This window comes from Diceros bicornis, chromosome 28 (genome assembly GCF_020826845.1).
Source record: "Diceros bicornis minor isolate mBicDic1 chromosome 28, mDicBic1.mat.cur, whole genome shotgun sequence".
Classification (NCBI taxonomy): Eukaryota; Metazoa; Chordata; class Mammalia; order Perissodactyla; family Rhinocerotidae; genus Diceros; species Diceros bicornis.
Window position 1 is genome coordinate 15,190,207 of NC_080767.1, and position 21,594 is coordinate 15,211,800.

The 21,594-nt window shown below is 37.0% G+C and overlaps 1 protein-coding gene across 6 annotated transcripts in view; it reads left to right on the forward strand.

The window, feature by feature from the left end:
* FKTN (fukutin) overlaps positions 1–21,594 on the forward strand; it is a 45,115-nt gene that overhangs the window by 13,722 nt on the left and 9,799 nt on the right. For 2 of the 6 annotated variants that reach the window (XM_058523707.1, XM_058523710.1), the window contains exons 4-8: positions 3,904–4,181; positions 9,356–9,488; positions 15,503–15,632; positions 18,086–18,219; positions 19,722–19,849. In XM_058523707.1, the coding sequence (XP_058379690.1) occupies positions 3,904–4,181; positions 9,356–9,488; positions 15,503–15,632; positions 18,086–18,219; positions 19,722–19,849 (803 nt within the window). Of the gene's footprint in view, positions 1–3,903; positions 4,182–9,355; positions 9,489–15,502; positions 15,633–18,085; positions 18,220–19,428; positions 19,645–19,693; positions 19,860–21,594 lie in introns of those variants that run through there. The other 4 variants (XM_058523708.1, XM_058523709.1, XM_058523711.1 and 1 more) reach the window with 4 other exon arrangements.

Sequence of the window (21,594 nt, forward strand, 5' to 3'; positions counted from 1 at the left end):
GGATTTCACTCCAGGATAATAAGAGAATAACAGCTTCTTTCACTGGAGAGACTCCTAAATGTCAGTATTTGTAGGTCATTCCTATCGGACTGCTTGATTTCCTTATAGAAAAAGCCTACAACGTTTATAAACCTTTTTTACAAGGAGTATTTTATAATGTTCCTTTATTTTCCCAAAATGAAGTTCCTATAAATTATAACCTACCTGCATATATAATCCCCCAAATCAATATAATGTCTTAACTATAATATAAAGTGGAAATAAAAGGAAACATACATTTCACGTGTAAATGCTCGGGCTAGGCTGCACTAGAAGACGTAATGAAATAATTCAGATCTTACACTTATCAGTAGGATCACTGAATTTGATAGCTTCAAAGAGAGACTCATGTTATGAATGATGTTGTTGTTAGTAATGTGATTTTACAAAACAGTGAACAAGTTTCCAACAACAAAAAAGTAAAATTGTCTCTCCTTTAAAATGGCTATTGTATTCCTGGGAAATGGAGGCTCAGATAATTATAAACAAAGTTTTTACTACATGATTATCTGATACATCATTTGAAATTATGCAGAACACAGGATAGATTTTTGTATTTTGGATTCTAGGATGTCTGATGTTCCTGGCCTAGGCCTGTAAATGCCAGTTGTGTCCCCCTCAATCATTATGATCACCAAAAATATCCCCACAAATTTCTACAATGTCTCTTGGGTATAGTACCACTTGCTTTGAGAACCAGTACTTTAGAAGAAAGGGAATATGCCACAATTGGCAAAACTGATGTGGTCAGAGTCAGTGGGAGAAGCAGAAGGGCAGCAATACCCAGAATAAGCACACAGGTTCACATCTGTCCTTTTATACATATGACATCATACAGAGCCCTTGGATAGTCCTCCCTAAACCTTCTCCCAAGATAGAGCTAATGAGACCACTAGATCTAGTTACTGTAGACTTAATTTACCTGTGATTTTTCTTTATTAATACCATTACCATCAAGTAAGCAAGCCACCAGGAAGGCAACTGGGAGTCGATTTCTACAGCCTTGACCTAGGCCTTTGCTCTGTTGGTCAGAGCAGCTACTTTGCTCTTCAGTTTTTCTCTCTCGTGATTGTAAGAAGGGAAGCTGTTTCATAGTTCTGCCTATTTTGTCTGTCAGTCTTTCTCTCCTCCACAACCCAAGGTCTGATTCCTCTTCAAGTTCTGGCTGGCCTTTTAAATTTTTCCTGGATTTACCAATTTATAATGCCTTTCTTTCATCATATATGGTAGATTTCTTCTCTGAATTGGCCACCCTCACCCTCGATCAGTACTTTCCATCTCCTAGGTATACCAAGAAAGTAAAAGAAAAAGGGGAATCCTACGGTTGATAATTCTGACATAAGGGGAATCAAGGTGAAATTGTATTAGCTAGGGTAAGTTACATTAGCTGCTATTAAAAACAACCCTAAAATCTTATTGACTTAGCACAAGAAAGGAGTAATTGTCTTTGCACGGAATCCAGTGTGGATATTCTTGGTCAGCGATATTCCTGGATGACTTTCCTCTAAGCAGAGACTTAGGGATACAAGCTATTTCATTTGTGTGGCTTTCCCACCTTGGAGTTCTTTGCTTTCCTACATGCAGATGGAAGAGGGAAAACGTGGAAGATCTTATGGGATATTGTAAGGCCAGGCCTGGAAGTGGTATATGATACTCTGTCCACATTCCTTGACCAGAACACAATTTAGCTCTATATTCAGAAAGGAGAAGACAGTTATTATTGCTACTAGTTAGCATTCTCTACCAGAATTATCACTTTCTCTCATTTAACAATATAAACTCAACAACAACAAATATCTATTGAACACCTGATGGATACCAGTCACTCTGTTGATTCTTATGGTTGAGGAACTTGTAGTCTATTAATGGAGTTTAAACAGACAATTAAAAAACAGGACAATCAGGGGCCAGCCCTGTGGCTTAGCGGTTAAGTGCGTGCGCTCCGCTACTGGCGGCCCGGGTTCGGATCCCGGGTGCGCACTGATGCACTGCTTGTCCGGCCATGCTGAGGCGGCGTCCCACATACAGCAACTAGAAGGATGTGCAACTATGACATACACTATCTACTGGGGCTTTGGGGAGAAAAAGGGAAAAAAAGGAAGATTGGCAATAGACGTTAGCTCAGGGCTGATCTTCCTCAGCAAAAAGAGGAGGCTTGGCATGGATGTTAGCTCAGGGCTGATCTTCCTCGGAAAAAAACAAACAAACAGTACAATCAATACTGTGATAAAGGACTGTGAATGTTATGATAGCGTAGATGAGGATACAACTGATCCAAATGACAACATTCAAAGGCGATAAGTGATGTGAATAAAGTACCTTTGAAAAACGTTTATGAATACTATGCTAAGATAAACTTCCAGATATAGATCCATCATTTAATAACATTAATGTCTGATATTACCACTTAGAGCTTTATTTTCCATAACTGTAGACTAGACTTAATAATATCTTCCTTGCTGACCTCACATAGTTTCTGTGGGCAGCAGATGAGATAATGAATGTGAATGAGCTGTGCACATGTTATGTAAATATAGACTAGAGAGGTAGTGTTATAGAGTGGAAAGAACCTTGGATTTGGTTGGATAAGACCTAAATGTTGGCAGCAGCTTTGCCTCTTATTAATTTTGTTTCTTTAGACTTGTGTGAGTCTGTTTCTTTATCTATAAGACCTGTGCTACTATTTTATAAGACAGATGTCATATGTAAACGCAATAATGTTTATACAAGTTCCTTGGAAATTGTAAATTCCTATTAAAATGTAAGGTGTTCTTAATCATTAATACTGTTTAATCATCTATGGTACTGGTTTTTGAGATTAGGACCAAAAATCTATCATATAGATTAATCTTGTTACATGAGATTTACCTTTTAACTAATGATGGTGGCAAAATGCACTTTGTTTTATTGTATGTCTGAATCTGTTTTCTAATGATTTGCATTGTGATGGGCTTCTGTTATACTAGCAGTTTAAGGTGTTGGGATATAAACTATGAGATGAAAGCACTACTTTTCTTTTTTTTTTTTTAAATTTTTTTTTCCCCCCCAAAGCCCCAGCAGATAGCTGTATGTCATAGCTGCACAGCCTTCTAGTTGCTGTATGTGGGACGCGGCCCCAGCATGGCCGGAGAAGCGGCGCGTCAGTGCGCACCCAGGATCGAACCCGGGCCGCCAGCAGTGGAGCGCGCACACCCAACCGCTAAGCCACAGGGCCGGCCTGAAAGCACTACTTTTCTGAAACACTTTTGAAGATAAAGGTTTTTAGAAGTTAAATTGAAAATTATAAGTTTAATTTTAAGTGCTGTCCTTATATTAACATTTACTTTAGGGCCAGCCCCGTGGCTTAGCGGTTAAGTGCACACGCTCTGCTACTGGCGGCCTGGGTTCGTATCCCAGGCGCGCACCGACGCACCGCTTCCCCGGCCGTGCTGAGGCCACGTCCCACATACAGCAACTAGAAGGATGTGCAGCTATGACATACAACTATCTACTGGGGCTTTGGGGGAAAAATAAATAAATGAAAAATTATAAAAAAAAAAAACACACAAAAAAAAACCCATTTACTTTATAGATACTAACCAGAGAATGCTAAAATGAGCATTCTCATTCCAAGGAAGAAATTTGTATTAATTTTCATGACGAGAGTCTTGGAAGGTGTCTTCCATGCTTTGTAGTTTCTCTTTTTGGTACTTTGCTTTAATCTCCCACCACCACCTTCCTCTCACCACCCTCATGTTTAAATCTTCAGTCAAAGAGCAGATTAGCATAAAAATATGTATGGCTTAATTCAGTGTAAGAATCACTTTAGTTTTGCTACTAATATTTGGTTTTGTCTATTCAAACTTGATATTTCTTTGGTTTTAGGAAGGCTGGTTTCGGATAGCTGAAAATATGGGGTTTCAGTGCCTAAAGATCGAGAGCAAAGATCCCCGGCTGGATGGGATAGACTCGCTTTCTGGAACTGAAATCCCCCTGCACTACATCTGCAGATTGGCCACTCATGCCATCCACTTGGTGGTCTTTCATGAGAGGAGTGGCAACTACCTCTGGCATGGCCATCTGCGACTCAAAGGACACATTGACAGGAAATTTGTTCCTTTTCGAAAGTTACAATTTGGTCGTTATCCTGGAGCTTTCGATAGGTAAGTTCAGGATGTAAAGGGGAAATGTGAAACCTATATTATCCACTCATGAATTCTCCCTCTTTTTTACATTTAGCATTGAAACCTAATATATAATTTGCATAAATCAGTTTCAAAATGTAAATATTCAACGGGAAGAAACTCATGTACATGTACACCAGGAAATGTACATAAGGATGTTCATAGTAATGTTCTAATGCTCCCAAACAAAACATTGTCTATTCATACAGAGAAGTGTTGTAGAGCGGGGAGATGGGTGAGCTGGTACCCTGTGCAGCAGCATAGATGAATCCTACAATGTAGAGTGACAGAAGCAAGGCATAAAAAAACACAAATCTTATGGTTTATAAAAAGCTCAAACACAGGATAAAGTATGTTCATGGATATATACTTACATAGTAAAAGTGATCAAAATGTACAAACTTCCAGTATTAAGATAAATTCTGGGGGTGTAATGTACAGCATGGTGACTATAGGTAATATTACTGTATTGTATATTTGAAAGTTGCTAAGAGAATAGTTCTTAAAAGTTCTCATCACAAGAAAAAATTTGCAACTATGTGAGTTGATGGATATTAACTAAACTTATTGTGGTAAGCATTTCACAGACATACATGTATCAAATCATTATCTTGTACACCTTAAACTAATATAATGTTATATGTCAATTATATCTCAAAACTGGGGGAAAAAAGTGAAAAAAACCCAATATATATAATAATAATATAATACAGATATTAAAATCAAAAAGAGTAAAGAAGACGGACAACCAGAAATACAAAAGATTATAAGAGAATACTATGAAAGGTTATATGCCAACAAATTGGACAATCTGGAAGAAATGGATAAATTCTTAGAATCATACAACCTTCCAAAACTGGATCAAGAAGAAGTAGAGAATTTGAATAGACCAATCACCAGTAAGGAGATCGAAACAGCAATCAAAAACCTCCCCAAAAGTAAAAGTCCAGGACCAGATGGCTTCCCTGGTGAATTCTACCAAACATTCAAAGAAGACTTAATACCTTTCCTTCTCAAACTCTCCCAAAAAATTGAGGAGTGGGGGAAGCTCCCTAACTCATTCTACGAAGCCGACATTACCCTAATACCAAAACCAGGCCAGGACAACACAAAAAAAGAAAAGTACAGGGCAATATCACTGATGAACATTGATGCAAAAATCCTCAACAAAATACTAGCAAATCACCTACAACAGTACATTAAAAAGATTATACACCATGATCAGGTGGAATTTATTCCAGGGATGCAGGAATGGTTCAACATTTGCAAATCAATCAATGTGGTACACCACATTAATAAAATGAAGAATAAAAATCACATGATCATTTCAATAGATGCAGAGAAAGCATTTGACAAGATACACCATCCATTTATGATAAAAACTGTGAACAAAACGGGTACAGAAGGAAAGTACCTCAACATAATAAAGGCCATATATGACAAACCCACAGCTAATATCATCCTCCATGGTGAAAAACTGAAAGCTATCCTTCTAAGAATAGGAACCAGATAAGGATGCCCACTCTCACCACTCCTATTTAACATAGTACTGGAAGTCCTAGCCAGAGCAATCAGGCAAGAAAAAGAAATAAAAGGGATCCAAGTTGGAAAGGAAGAAGTGAAACTGTCACTATTTGCAAGTGACATGATTTTATATATAGAAAACCCTAAAGAATCCACCAAAAAGCTTTTAGAAGTGATAAAAGTTGGTAAAGTTGCAGGATACAAAATCAACATACAAAAATCAGTTGCATTTCTATACACTAACAATGAAGTAGCAGAAAGAGAAGTTAAGAATACAATCCCATTTACAATTGCAACAAAAAGAATAAAATACCTGGGAATAAACTTAACCAAAGAGGTGAAATATCTGTACACTGAAAACTATTAAAACATTGCTGAAAGAAATTGAAGAAGACACAAAGAAATGGAAAGATATTCCATGCTCTTGGATTGGAAGAATTAACATAGTTAAGATGTCCATACTTCCGAAACCAATCTATAGATTCAATGCAATCCCTATCAAAGTTCCAACAACATTTTTCACAGAAATAGAACAAAGAATCCTAAAATTTTTATGGAACAACAAAAGACCCCAAATAGCTAAAGGAATCCTGAGAAAAAAGAACCAAGCTGGAGGTATCACACTCCCTGATTTCAAAATATACTACAAAGCTATAGTAACCAAAATGCATGGTACTGGCACAAAAACAGACACACTGATCAATGGAGTAGAATCAAAAGCCCAGAAATAAACCCATACATCTATGGACAGCTAATCTTCGACAAAAGAGCCAAGAGCATACAATGGAGAAAGGAAAGGCTCTTTAACAAATGGTGTTGGGAAAACTGGACAGCCACATGCAAAAAAATAAAAGTAGACCCTTACCTTACACCATACACAAAAATTAACTCAAAATGGATTAAAGACTTGAATGTAAGACCTGAAACTGTGAAACTTCTAGAAGAAAACATAGGCAGTACGCTCTTCGACATTGGTCTTAGCAACATATTTTCAAGCACCATGTCTGACCGGGCAAGAGAAACAATAGAAAAACTAAACAAATGGGACTACATCAAACAAAAAAACCTTCTGCACAGCAAAGAAAACCATCAACAAAACAAAAAGACAACCTAACAATTGGGAGAAGATATTTGCAAACCATACATCTGATAAGGGCTTAATCTCCAAAATATATAAAGAACTCATGCATCTCAACAACAAAAAAACTAAAAACCCAACTAAAAAATGGGCAAAAGACCTGAACAGACATGTCTCCAAAGAAGATATACAGATGGCCAACAGGCACGTGAAAAGATGTTCAACATCGTTAACTATCAGGGAAATGCAAATCAAAACTACAATGAGATATCACCTCACACCTGTCAGAATGGCTATAATTAACAAGACAGGAAACAACAAGTGTTGGAGAGGATGTGGAGAGAAGGGAACTCTCATACACTGCTGGTGAGAGTGCAGACTGGTGCAGCCAGTATGGAAAACAGTATGGAGATTCCTCAAAAAATTAAGAATAGAACCACCATATGATCCAGCTATTCCACTGCTGGGTATTTATCCAAAGAATGTGAAAACACCAATGCGTAAAGATACATGCACCCCTGTGTTCATTGCAGCATTATTCACAATAGCCAAGACTTGGAAGCAACCTAAGTGCCCGTCAAGGGACTAATGGATAAAGAAGACGTGGTATATATACACAATGGAATACTACTCAGGTATAAGAAACGATGAAATCCAGCCATTCACGACAACATGGATGGACATTGAGGGTATTATGCAAAGTGAAATAAGTCAGAGGGAGAAGGTCAAATACCGTATGATCTCCCTCATTAAGTAGTAGATAATAACAACAAGAAACAAACACTAAGAGACAGAGATTGGATTGGTCGTTACCAGAGGGAAAGGGGGGAGGGAGGAGGGCGGAAGGGATAATTAGGCACATGTGTGTGGTGATGGATTGTAATTAGCATTTGGGTGGTGAACATGAGAACATGATGTAATCTGTGCAGAAATAGAAGTATAATGATGTACACCTGAAATTAAAAAAAAAGCAATATATTTATCATATTAATAAATAAATAAATAAAAATAAAACAAAGCCTGACACACAGTAAGTGCTCAATACATGTTAGCTATTAAGATTGAAAAGAAAAAAAAAAAAGAGTAAGGAAGAGATACCAGAAAAGACAGAATAGGGTTTATCTCCAGGGGGAATGAAGAGAGTGTGATGAGTAGGACACACAGAAAACTGCAGGGAAACGGACAAAATTCACTTTCTCTAGTGGATACACGGATGTTCACTTTATAATTCATTATTTTGTGCCTGCATGTTTTATGTGCTTTCCTGTATATTTTTTGAAAACTATGTGCAAAAATATATCCTTAGCTATACAGTTATTTGAAGGGACTCGTAAAATTTGATTAGCTATAGTTTATATTAACAATTGCAGGATGAAAAAGACATTCTTAAGTTAGATATTGAGTATGACGTTTCTAACCGAGAGTGGTACTTTTCTTCCCCTTTTGAAGTCACTAGTAGTGATGTTACAGTCTGCTTTACATACCAGAATCTGATGTGAAGGTAGCAGTAAACATTTCTCTTTTGCCTTAAAGTTTACCATATTTGCAAGAATTTTTATATTGAAAACTCTTTCTTGGCAACTTCCTGAGAGACATTGCTTATTTGTTACACTTGAGAAGTGTAAGAGTATGTTTCTTCTTGCCTTCTTATTAATACTTAAAATCACATATTTGAGAAACAACTGAAAAGTGTATTCAAAACTGGAGCCTTCTATTTTTTGTGTATATCAAGTCAAACCTTTTCTGATCCAATCCAAATTTTAGAAATGTTATCACCAAAAAAAAGTAAAGAGTGGAAAAAATACTTTGTTATTAATATTGGCTCCTTTTATTAATGATTTTAGTCAAAATCTTAATAGCCACTATTCTCTTACCACTTTTATGTCTATTTTTTTTCATTCTGTATTTCAAATAAGTTTCTTTAGGAAGACATTACTTTTTAGTTTTTTAAAGCCTTGAAATTTTATTTCAAAGTTTAATTAATAATTCAATAAAGTTTAAATTGGTCAGTTAATACTTATTAAATATATGTGTGCCAGTTCCTAGATAAAAAGCCATTTCTACATTATATAATTTTTATATAAAGAGGAATAGGAAATGCTCCAAGAATATTTGTGGAATATGGGATCCTAAATAAATAAGACTAATTTCTGGATTTGCATTTTGCTTACTAATGAGACTCTCTCTCAGGCTGTTGTAATTTACTCATATGTCTTAAGTGTTAAGAACATTTACTTCTCTAAAAGTATATTGATAGTTTAAAATTATGTCACAACTTTCCTTGCTTTAAATGCCAAAGTATATATGAGTAAGTGCAAAAACGTTTTAAAATACATTAACCAAAATACTTAAAACTCAGTTGCTGTTTGATATCAGATTTGCCAGTCTTATTGAAGACCTAGGTTAATTAGAGATCTAGGCTAATTGATATCTGAGGTAATTGAAGAAAATATGCTTGATGTTTAGCTATTTTGCTTATGTTGTATATTTTAAAGAGGCTGCCAGTATTCTGGGTTAAGTCCTTATAATAAATTTTAACTTTTGTTTTCAGGCCAGAGTTACAACAGATTACTGTTGATGGACTAGACGTTCTCATTCCAAAAGATCCAGTGCACTTTCTAGAAGAAATACCACACTCTAGGTTTATTGAGTGTAGGTATAAAGAAGCTCGAGCATTCTTTCAGGTTAGAGATAACCAAATATTGTACTTTTTAAATTAAAGGAAGTGTGTTTATTTTTAATATTTCTGGGGAGAAATGAAGGGACTTATGGAAAATAGGTAAGAAAACATCTTTTTCGATTCATCTGTTTTCTTCTAGCTTGTTTTGTTTTAATTTTGTAAAAAGTAGATTAAACATTAACCTTAAGAAACAATTTCTTGCTTAGTTGAATGGTTGGGTATTTATGGAGACCTTGTTTTATTTGGATAGACTTTGATAGGTTCAGCAACGGCCTCTGCTTTCAGTTAGGATAGCCCATAAACTTGATAAAAGATGGTGTATTCTGTTCTTGAAGCAATCCAAGTAGGGTGAAGCCGCTTGTAGAAGATGGCCATGTGGATTTAGCAAAGATTTCGTGGAAAATATAGTTTTTCTCAGAGGATTGGCACTGAATATGAATTTTTTGTGTGTTTATGAAGGTTTTTGAAGATAAATGCTACACAAAGACCAAGTGCTTTTGAACTTTACTTTATTCTGCTGCTCTGGCTTTCAATTCAATACACATTTATTGAGAGCCTGTTTGTCAGGAACTCTGCTAACCCTGGGGATATGAGGATGCTTTGAAGGGCATGAAAGTTCAGCTCTAAGAGACGACATGAAACAGAGATACAGTGAAAACAGTCAGATTTATAGTGGGGTTTGGGTACCCTAATCATTCCGCTTGCCCTTTGTTTTCTGGAGTTCCCTTCCAAGAAAGCTGTATACACAAGGACAGGGTCAGAATGGGAAAATGAAGTGCCAGCTGTGTCATCACTGGCCCGGTGCCTAACACCCACAAATTCGAGGTTTTTCTGGTAGGCTGTGCTGGCACCTGGGACCTGGGCCTGACAGCCCAGGTGGGCCTTCCTAGTCCTATTCCCTTAAACCTAATTGCGGAGCTGTGAGACATACCCGGTCAGCCTCATGGATGAAAAGCTGGACGAATAACTGTGTGCGCGGATGGGCCTGCTCTAGTGGGCACGTGCTGCCATCACATCCCCACCACAGAGGAACAGGAAGCAGGAGAGATGCAGGCTGCTGCTTGAACTCGACCGCTCACTCTTCCTGCCTGAAGGGGGTTGTTCTGGTTACCACCTCTGTCATAGCAGCTATCACAGTGAGCTGTGAATGTCTGTCTTGTCCCCCACTAGAAGATGAGAACTTCTTGATGGCAGACATCTGATTTCATTCACCTCTGTGGCCCCAGTGTCTGGCACAGTACCTGGCACAAAGAGAAGATTCTACAATTATGGAAAAATGCATGGAGAATAAGGTGGTCATCCAAGTCAAATGACTTTTTTAAGGACACTTACTAGGGCTACTCCATTACCTAGCAAGCATTTCTCCAGATCCATTTTGTTGATCTTTGGGGGAAGGCAGTGTAAAATGTTTCAAAATATTGAGAAATCATGAGGATACTGTCATATTTTTTTACTTCCGTGTTTCATTCTTGCTTTTGAAATTTTAAGGGCAAGCACTCACTTAGTCAGCATTTGAGTGAAGAATATGGATGACAGATGCTCAGAGGTCTTACCAGCTTTCCGTAGCCTCATGGCTTTGGTGTTTAGAGTACCTCACATAGCAAGACTGTAATGCTGTATGGACGTTTATAGCCATAACAGCATCAGGTGGAGCTTTGTATTCATTCGTCATCGTGTTAGTTAAATGTCTCCTTCACTTGTAGCAAGACAGACTTGTGATCCCTAATTTGTTTTTCTCTTCTGCTAATGTATTGGTATTGCTGCTACAGAATGCCTAATGGGATTGATAACCATTTTTATCCTTATTCTCTTACATGTTTCATTCTTCATCATTTCTTATGTTAGAACCATGATTAAAAATACCAGCAAGGTGTTTTCAAATTAAGATGAACATACATACTTTTGACCACTTGATGGCGCCAAACAGCCTCAAATACAATGCCTGGTGTAAAACAAGCAATGAGTTAATCTAATAGATCTTGTAAAGCAGCCTCTGAACTTTCTTCTTTTAATACTGATTTTTTTGAAACATTCTCAAACTTTCAGAGACAAATACAATACAAATCATTTTTTTCTTGAAACGTATACCCCACAACCTCAAATAATTTAGTATTTCCTAAAAACAGGAACATTCTCCTACGTGTCTTACTATGAAATCAGGAAATTAACACATGGATTATTACCACTTAATCTCTATTCAGGTTTTGCTAACTGCCCTGATAAGGACCTTTATAATAAAAGAGTTCAGTTCAGAATCTTATGCTGTGTTTAATTTTCCTGTTTCTTTAGTCTCCTTCAGTCTGGAACAGATTGACAGTCCTTTTTTGACTTTCATGACTTCGATACTTTTGAAGATTATAGGCCACATATTTATCAATTACCCCTCATTTGGGGTTTGTCTGTTTTTTCCTCATGTTAGTTCCATTGTACACATTTAGTAGGAATAACACAGAAGTGATGCTGTGCTCTTCTCATTACGTCCTGTCAGGTGCTCCGTGGTTTTGATTTGTCCTGTTACTGTTGACGTTCACATTGATCACTTGAGTAAAGTGCTGTCTGCTAGCTTCACCCCAGTGAAGTTTCTGTGTTTTCCCTTTGTAATTAATAGGTATTTGGCATGAAGGTACCTTAAGACTGTGTATATATTGTCAGTATCCTCATCAAACTTTCAATGTATTTATTTGTTTATATCGGTACGAACTCATGGTTTCCTGTTTTATTGAATGGGTTACAGTCCATTATTTTCATTATTTATTTTGCTTCTCAAATTGTTCCATATTTGGCTAGTGAGTTGATGGCTTCTGTCTTTTTTACAGGTCTCCATCATTTTTTGATCATTTTCTTGCTTTTTGGCACATGATGTTTTAGATTCATCTTACAATTTCCCTGCCGTAACCCTGGAATCAGCCGTTTCTCTGAGTTCTGTTTCCTTTTAGAAGCCATGATTGGGTTGCCAGGAGTGCTCGTTGCCATTTGGATTTTGCTGCACACAGGCCCTCTCCGTGACAGGAGTAGGGTGTTTATGTGTGTGCATTTATTTCTATATCCATCAAGATCCATGAATTCACATTGATATCTCTAGTCTAATAAATTTATGTTTCAGTTAAACAGCATAGGGTTCATTTCCATATTTGTGACTCCCTTCTCAAACAGTGAGAAACCTGACTCCTATTATCCTTAATATATTTATTTATTTGTTCAATCTTCCATCGTTTCTGCTGCCCTGTCTCCCACGTGGATGGTGACCTCACCCTGCTTGGGTGTTCCCGTCGCCTCCTGGGCTGCCCTCATATAGACAGACTTCTCACCCTGCTCAGACTCTGACTGCCCACACTGGACACCCCCTCCATGTGGTGCCCTCATCCCTTGCTCAGGCTGTGATGCCCATCCCAGGCCATCGCTGTGCACTTTCATGCTCTGCTTCACTAAGGGCTCTAGTTTTGAATAGTTCAGGAAGGGAGGGGGAAGAGAAGGGAAAGTGCTCTCCTGACTGACTTTATTTACTTTTAATTATTTTCTCAATCTACTAAGAATTTTAGAACTAGGATAATATACATTTTCCTGAACTTGATTTTGTCTTAGCAATAACCATCAAAAAATAATTAATGAGTTTCAGTCTGTTGAATTCTGGTGAAAAACCAGAGGGGAATATGGAAATGTCTGGACACCTGGCCTAGAAATATCTAGAAAGCTATGTTCTTATCCTCCTTCTTCTACGAATTTGCTCTGAGACTTTGGGCAGATTTCTGAACCTTAGTTTCCTCATCTATAAAACGAGTGGGTACTTTCTGTCCCCTTATTATTTTTAATCTATATTTTGGCGGAAGGTGGGGGGAAAGGTTGCCTGAACAGGAAAGATCAAAGTGACATGATATTTAAATTAGGATTTTGTCTTTTTCTAGAGGCATAGTAATCCCAAGATTTATATAAGACATTCTTAAATTTAAAAAAAGTATGTATACTGTTATTTGTAAAGTCTATAACAGATGTATAGGGTATACAGGTATATACATGTATATACTTGAATACATATGAGGGTCAATTCTAAGCAATGGAATTTCTGGGAGTGTCGTGTTAGGAAAGCTATGTCTGTCAAAGGTGGAAGTATGTCCGTGCAGTGGGCAGCCTCGGTAGGATGTAACTACCAGAGTAATGTTTTTGTAGAGCACAGAGTTTTCCTATCTGTTATTAAATTTGATCTTTTCAGTCACTCTGAAATAAGGCAAGTATTTGCCTTTATCTAGTAAGAAAACTGAGGTTTCCAGCTGTTAGTTACATGGTCATAATTGGCTGATCATGGACTAAATCCCGGGTCTCCTAGCTGCAGGCTTTTCCCACTACAACAAGGATAAGAACATGCGTCTCTCATTCCAATCCTGTGTTCTAAGAGAAGTTATTGCTCTGAGGATGTTCTCATCTTGAAGGAATCTTGTATAATTTCTATATCCTGGAGAAGGCTACTTATCTTCAGGATCCCAACTTTCTTCCTAGGGATATTTTTTGCTTAAGATCCTTGTAGTCCTTATAGGAACTATGTTTGCTCCTACTGTACTGTGAAAAAAATGACAGAATATTTTAGGATATTGTAGGCATGGGAGAGGCTTAGTCAATCATTTATTCATTTTTTCATTTATCAATATGTATTGCTTACATACTGTGTGCCAGGCACCATTCGAAATTTGTACATACAGTGATGGAGATTCAGTACCTGCCCTCAAGGAACCATCTTTACATCTTTAGCCTAGTGGAGGAAATCTAAATAAAATCAACAATTAGAATTAAATGTGATAAGAATTATAGTAAAAGTGTGTACAGGTGGTAACTGTTATAAGCTCATTGAACAGATTATTTCATTTGTCTTTGTCTATATCTAGTACCAAACATAATTCTGTGCTCTTTAAATGTTGAACTGAAGAGGAGCAGTGGGAGAATAAATACATACGTCTTCCTGGGAAAATCAGAGAGTGTTTCTCAGAGGGTGGGACCGAGACTTGAAAGATTTTGTTAGTCAAGGACACTTCAGAGAAAGGAAACAACATGTATAAAATGGCACAGAGGTTTGAAAAGGTGTGGTATATTTGGGGAGTTACAAGTTATTGCTGTAATATGAAGTATGAAGAGGGTGGAGATGAGGCTGGACCAGTAGTCAGGGACCAGAAGACAGCTGTCCTGTCTGCCATGCCAAGAAGTTTGGATTTTGTCCCATGGGTAGTGAAGCATCACTGAAGAATTTGTAGTGCTTTCCTCAGTCCCAGAACACCCTAAAAATGAAGAAAATCGGAAAAGCAAGAAGACTAAATAGATAATTGTTTGTATAGAACCTCATGATTTGTGAGACATTTTTCTGTCATCCATTATCTCATTAAATCTTTACAGCAATCTTGAAAAATGTAATTATTGTCCTTTAATTGCTGATGAGGAAATCATATCTCAAAGAAGTTTGTTGTTGCATTCTCTCATTTATTCAGCAGATATTCACACACTACTCTAGGCACTGGACGTACAGTGATCAATGAAAATCCTCAGAGCTTACATTCTTCTGAAGTCATATGCCCACAGTCACAGCTAGAAGGAAGTGCAGCTAGACTTGAACACAGATAATCTGATACAAAATCCCAGGCTCTTTCTGCTATACTGTACAGTCTCTAAAGACCAATTGTATCAGCGAATGATGAAAATGTCATTAAATGCATTTTGCTTCAGATATGCTTGTAGCTCTCATAAAAGCCTTCTTTTCCCCTAACTGCCCAATCTGCTCAATTGTGATGTGGAAGAGGGATTTGATAAAGGCATAAGTCTCATCCTTTGGGAATCCTGGTTATATTCCTTTTCCTTTAACTTGCTTCTCCTAGAATCTACTCCTATAGTCTTATTTTATAAAATAAATGTATGACTAACAAGGAACTCTGATTTTATAATAGAAAAATATATAATATGGGGTTAATTTTCAAATTTAATTTAGATCTTTCTAGCAATTTAGAAATGGCTGTAATAGCTGACTATTTATTATATCTGCAGCAGTACCTTGATGATAACACTGCGGAAGCTATGGCCTTTCGGAAGAGTGCAAAGGAATTGCTGCAACTAGCAGCCAAAACACTGAAGAAATTGGGAGTGCGGTTCTGGCTGAGCAGTGGGACTTGTCTAGGTAAAACTCTCGTTGCTTTTCATTTGTCTTTTTATCATTTCCTCCTCTTTGGCTTTAGGGATGATTGCTCGAGATGACAAAATATAAGTGATATTCAAAGTGTCATATTTATGGACAGAATAAACATAGTGCATGGAGCAAGGGTTTATTGATTTCTTTAAAGAAATTAATTTCAGAAACATAAAAGAGAATTAGGAAGGCCATGTTTGTGTTTACCGAAAGTTATGTCATGCGTATAAAATTTATATCAGAACATGTAGACTATATTTGATTCTCAGGTAATCTTTAGCGTTTAATTTCCGTCCCAAAGATTGTTATTAGCTTTAAAAAAACCCCTTCTATTCTGTTTCTTTACTTACACACCACACGAACAACTTGCATTGCACCAAAAGTTTCTACTGAGAGGAATATTGAAGGGAGTGTAGTAAGGTTTTCCATCAGCCTTTTCCAGGTCATTGATGGTATCAGTGATGGGGCCTCACTGCCTTTCCCACATTCTATTCATTCTGAGATGGGAAAACGTAGACTTTTCTGGAGTCTAAAGGCAAGTTGCTGTTAGACTCTGAGAAAGATTTCTGGATCTCTTTGCACTATACCTTAGATCAAACTTCTTTGGAATTTAGAATCATTTAGAATCTTAAATTTTGCTGTTTTTATTCCTTCTTGTTTATAACTGTAGTTGGTTATAACTGTATTTGTTCTTTCTTGATTATAACTGTATTTGTACAAAAATTAATTCTGTTCCTGCTTTGATAGGATTACCATATAATTTATTGTCCAATTCAAGAGATTTTTGAGAGCGAAAGGGAGTGCCATTAATAATTATGTTGGTACAACAGGTGTAAACTGGGATATGTGGTTTTCCTATCTGTTAGGCTTTGTGGAAGATTCATATGGTTCTTCCTGTCTAGGATCTTACAGCTAGAGTAAGCCAAAAAAAGAGTACATCTTACACATTTATGTGATATATACTTTAAGGTTTAACTTTTTGAAGTAATATTGTTTTATAGACTGTCATCAGGAATACTTCTTAATTGTTTGTCATGGTTTATTTTGAGTTTTTAGTCCCATGGTTGTCTTTCTTTAAGGGAATTTATAAAATGAGGAAGTTAGACTAGATGATATTTAAGGAGCCTTCCATTTTTAATAGTTTATGATTTTTTGTTAGATGTGGATTGTAGATTTTTCTCAAACTAAAGGTGAGACCTCATCCTAGGCTTCAAAAAATCTGTCTTAAAATGAAATTAAAGTTTAGAATTCCAAAGAGTATTGCCCCATAGCAGTGCCTATAAAGATAATTTTAGATTTTTATTTACTTTTTGAATAATCTGGTGGGAAGGATTAGAAGGATAGTAGGGGAAACCCAGGAGCCCTTAGTAATATTAAGGTATAAATTTTGTTTTTTTTAGAAAGTACTATAGCACCTAATTGAGAAGTAGATACATAGTAAATACCTAGAAATATATATATATATATTTTGTGTGTGTGTGTGTGTGTGTGTGTGTGTGTGAGGAAGATTAGCCCTGAGCTAACATCTTTGCCAGTCCTCTTTTTGCTAAGGAAGATTGGCCCTGAACTAACATCTGTGTCCATCTTCCTCTGTTTCATGTGGGATCCCTGCCACAGCATGGCTTGATAAGCAGTGTATAGGTCCGTGCCTGGGATCTGAACCTGCAAACCCCAGGCCGCTGAAATGGAGTGCGTGAACTTAACCACTACGCCACCAGGCCAGCCCCAATATATATATTTTTTTTAACAAACTTTTTTTCTCCCCAAAGCCCCAGTACATAGTTGTATATCCTAGTTGTGGATCCTTCTAGTTCTTCTATGTGGGACGCTGCCTCAGCTTGGCTTGATGAGCAGTGTGTAGATCCGCGCCCAGGATCCGAACCAGGGAACCCCGGGCCGCCGAAGCAGAGCACGCAAACTTAACCACTATGCCATTGGGCTGGCCCCCCTAGAAATATATTTTGACAGTGTGCTGAAAATTGAGGCTGATACTGCTCTTCTTTTTCATATAACCCATCAGACATGAGCCGTTCAGAGCTGTTAAGTTCTACAAATTATCATTCAGGAAAGGGACAATGGTTAAGCAAAAGAATTAAATTATATTTTTTAGCATATCTTAAAGGCAGCCTTTGAGGTTGCTGTGTGCTCAGACCAGTAGGAAGGAGGGAAGGTGGGAAGGAGGGAAGGAGGGAGGGAGGGAGGGAGGAAGGGGGTGGGGGGGAGGGGGGGGAAGGAGGGAGGAAAGGTTCTTCAACAGGTGGCTCCTGTAACCACAATTTTAGTTTGGGATTTAATTTTTTAACAAGTAATTTTGGTAAAGCACCCTAAGTTTTATCCTGTGAAATAAAATCCTCTGTTACAAAGATCATCCATTATAATAACGACTAATTTTTTCCAAACGTAATTTTTTTAAAAAGTTTTCTTCTTCTTTTTTTTTTTTTTAGGATGGTATCGGCAATGCAACATTATTCCTTATAGTAAAGATGTTGACCTAGGAATTTTTATACAGGATTACAAATCTGATATTATTTCAGCATTTCATGAGGCAGGACTTCCACTCAAACACAAATTTGGGAAGGTCAGTAATAAAAATCTGCTTTACTTCATAAGTAACATGTCTCAAAAGTAAAGTTTATATTAAGCAACTCAGAGATGCTTAAGAACGTTGCGTTCATCATTTTGTCACTCAGTGTTGGCCAGGATGAGTTCAGCAGAAGCTTGTTACCACTTGTGATTTCTGCACTATTAAAGGAAAATTATAAAATCTGGCTTTCTGTTAACAATGAGGAGAGAAGGATCTTGGACTCTTGCAGATGAATTTATTGCCATAAAATTAGGCAACAATATAATATATAATTAATAGAACATGTAATATACAATTAATATAATAAATAAGAATCCCATCTACCCTACCTGAAGTTACATTTTTTCTCATGAGTCATTTAATTTCAGTGTTCACTTAGGCATGGATGTCATTATCAACATGAAACATTCCATTGATTGCTAAGGGTTGGAAATACAGAATCATTTCAAACAGTACTTGAATTTCTTGTTGATTTCCCATGTCCTGCATCATAGCAGTTTTCTCAGAGGTCAGCTAGGAGTAGGTCATCGTGGCTTAGATGAAATCTCCTTTTAGACAATTTGACTGCTATGCCCCAAGCCCTTGATCCCTTGCAATCACCTTACTCTTAAATTGCTTGTTCCTGGGGACATGTTGTCCTAGAAAGCAAGTAAGAGTATATTTAGTCTCTGAAAAATTACTTCCCTCGTCATAATCATTCTAGTTTATTAAAAAATTTAATAAAATATTTTCCTGAGGTCACAGTCAAAGCAATAGAACTCTAGTCATTCAGCAAATGTTTACTCAACACTCACTCTCTTCCTGGCACTGTGCTCTGTGCCTGGGACACAGTGATGAATAAGTTACAGTCCTTGCCCTTGAGGAGTTCACTGTCTAACTGGGAGGAAAAAAATGCATAAATAATTATTACGTGATTAGTGCTATAACAGACAGATGCACCAAATCCAATGGGAACATAATTATTTGTAGAATAAATTTCTTTGGGGAAATGCTTTCAGAATTCTTTGTACCTTTAACTTTTATTTCTTCTTTTTTTTCATGTACATAATGTAATGATCTATGGTATGTTTATGAGTTTCTATAATACCACATTTACTTAAGTACCTATTTATTGATTGTTGATTGTGATGAGAGACTTATTTCCTGATAGTTTTACTTGGTTATTAAAGAGAATAATTTCTGTTTGGTTCCTTCTTTGGTCAGAAAGGGGCTCAGGAACAGGATGTTCTGCTGAGTGATACCTTAACTACTGTAAGTGATTTACTCTGAGTCATCATCAGTTGTAAGAAGCAACATTATTTTATCTGCATTTAAGACAGAAAACAAGCCTTGGCATGCTACTGATGCATCCTGATTTCACAGGTGCTCCAACCTGAAAAAACGTGTGTCTAAAAATCAATACTCTCTCTCTGTAACACACAGGAATCTTTTTTTTTTTAATTAAAAAATTGTATTTCTTTTGTTTCAGTCTGTGAAGGTTTTCATCTTCCCCCTAGGTAGAAGACAGCTTGGAACTATCTTTCCAGGGAAAAGATGATGTAAAACTTGACATTTTTTTCTTCTATGAAGAGACTGACCATATGTGGAATGGAGGCACTCAGGCCAAAACAGGCAAAAAATTTAAGTATGAATCAGTTAAGTACTTATAAAAGGGGTTATAGAAATAACTTCAGAAAGGTAGAAATAAGGAAAAAACTGAAGGAAAAAAAAAGACTGTTGGGCTCCACTATTAGCTAATACTTTCTCAGCTTACCCATAGAGCCCACTTATGCTCGCAAAGTGAGGACCACCTGTAAGGACAGGCTGTGAGGAGGAAGTGCCCCTGGGTTTGTCAGTCCAAAGAGTTATTATGATTAGAAGCCACTGAGTCATCAGAAAGGGAAAACCAAAACAAGGAACACAAAACCTTAGAGGATATTTGTTGGGCTTAACAGTTACCATATTTTGTCAAATGTAAGATGATATTGATTGGAAGATGCGCCGTTATTTTATGTGCTACTAAGAAAGAAAAAACACTGCCAATTATAATTGTAAGACACATGATTGACAGATGGAAAAATTTGGGGGGAAAGTGTCTCAGAATTGATGGAATGCAGTATGTTAGATTGGCATCTTTAACATTTCTCCCTCTCTCTCTTTGTTTTTTAATGCTGCCATAGTCATATTCTTTGATGGGAAAAGACAAAAATAACGTTAGAGTAACTATGCTCTCTTTTATGATGCAGTTGGCCTGTTCTCATTTCTGAGAGAGAGACGATGAATAGGAACGAGAACCCAAAGAGCGTGGGCTTTGGAGTCAGGCAGACCTGGGAAACCTCAGTATACCCTAACTAATTTGTGGCCTTTAGCTTTTCTGAACGTTAATCTCCCCATCTGTTCAATTTGGGTCATACTATTGTGTGTCAGGCACTACTCTGAACATTTTACGTGTGTTAACACATGTAATGCTCACAACAACCTTAGGAAGTAGATATTCTGTGAGGCACTGAGAATTTAAGTAATTTGTTCAAGATCACACAGCAAATAAGTGAAGGAGTCAGACAGCAGCCTGTCTCTACAGTTCATGCTTTTTACCTCTATTCCCCACTGATCCCTAATACACCTGACATATGAGGCACTTAGCATAATACTTAGCACTCATTAAGTTATCGGTAAATGGTGGTTGTCATTGTTATTATTATTTAATATTATTAATATTATGATTACAATGTGATTACTATCAGTACTGTCATTATTATGGCAGTTATGTGACCACTAGCATAAATTTACCTCACCAACTAGCTGAGATTGGGACTTCTATCATTGAATAAATTTGTGCCATTGGGCACAGTGGTGAATGTTCTGGAATTCCTGGAAGAGGAATTCCAGGCTCAGCCTGGTTTCTCCTGGGTACGTTGATATACCCTACTGAATCTTTATTTGCAGTCAAGGAGTCTTCATGTAAGGTTAAACTTGTTCTGGAGGTTTGAGAGTAATCCAAAACCTTTTCTCAAAGTCATAAAAAATTCCCAAATTGGCATGGACCCCAGAGCAATTCTTGAAACTTTTATTATAAAAATTATTTTGCTTTATGACAATAAACACCTTCATGCTGGATATGCTCTGATTATAAGACAAATTAATAAGTTAATGAATATGTAATTGATACTCTCACTGTCTCTAGGTGAATGGGGGTCAAGTGTTTTTGACATTCAGCTGTAGTTTGTTTATTCAAAATATGATAAAGATGCCAAATTTAATGTATAATTTAGAGGATTTTTTTAAAATTATAAGATAGTGTAGCATAGAAATTAAAGGCATGGAGCCAGTCTGCTTGCTTTTGAATCCCAGCTCTACATTTTACCAGCGGTATTACCTTGGGCAAGTTAT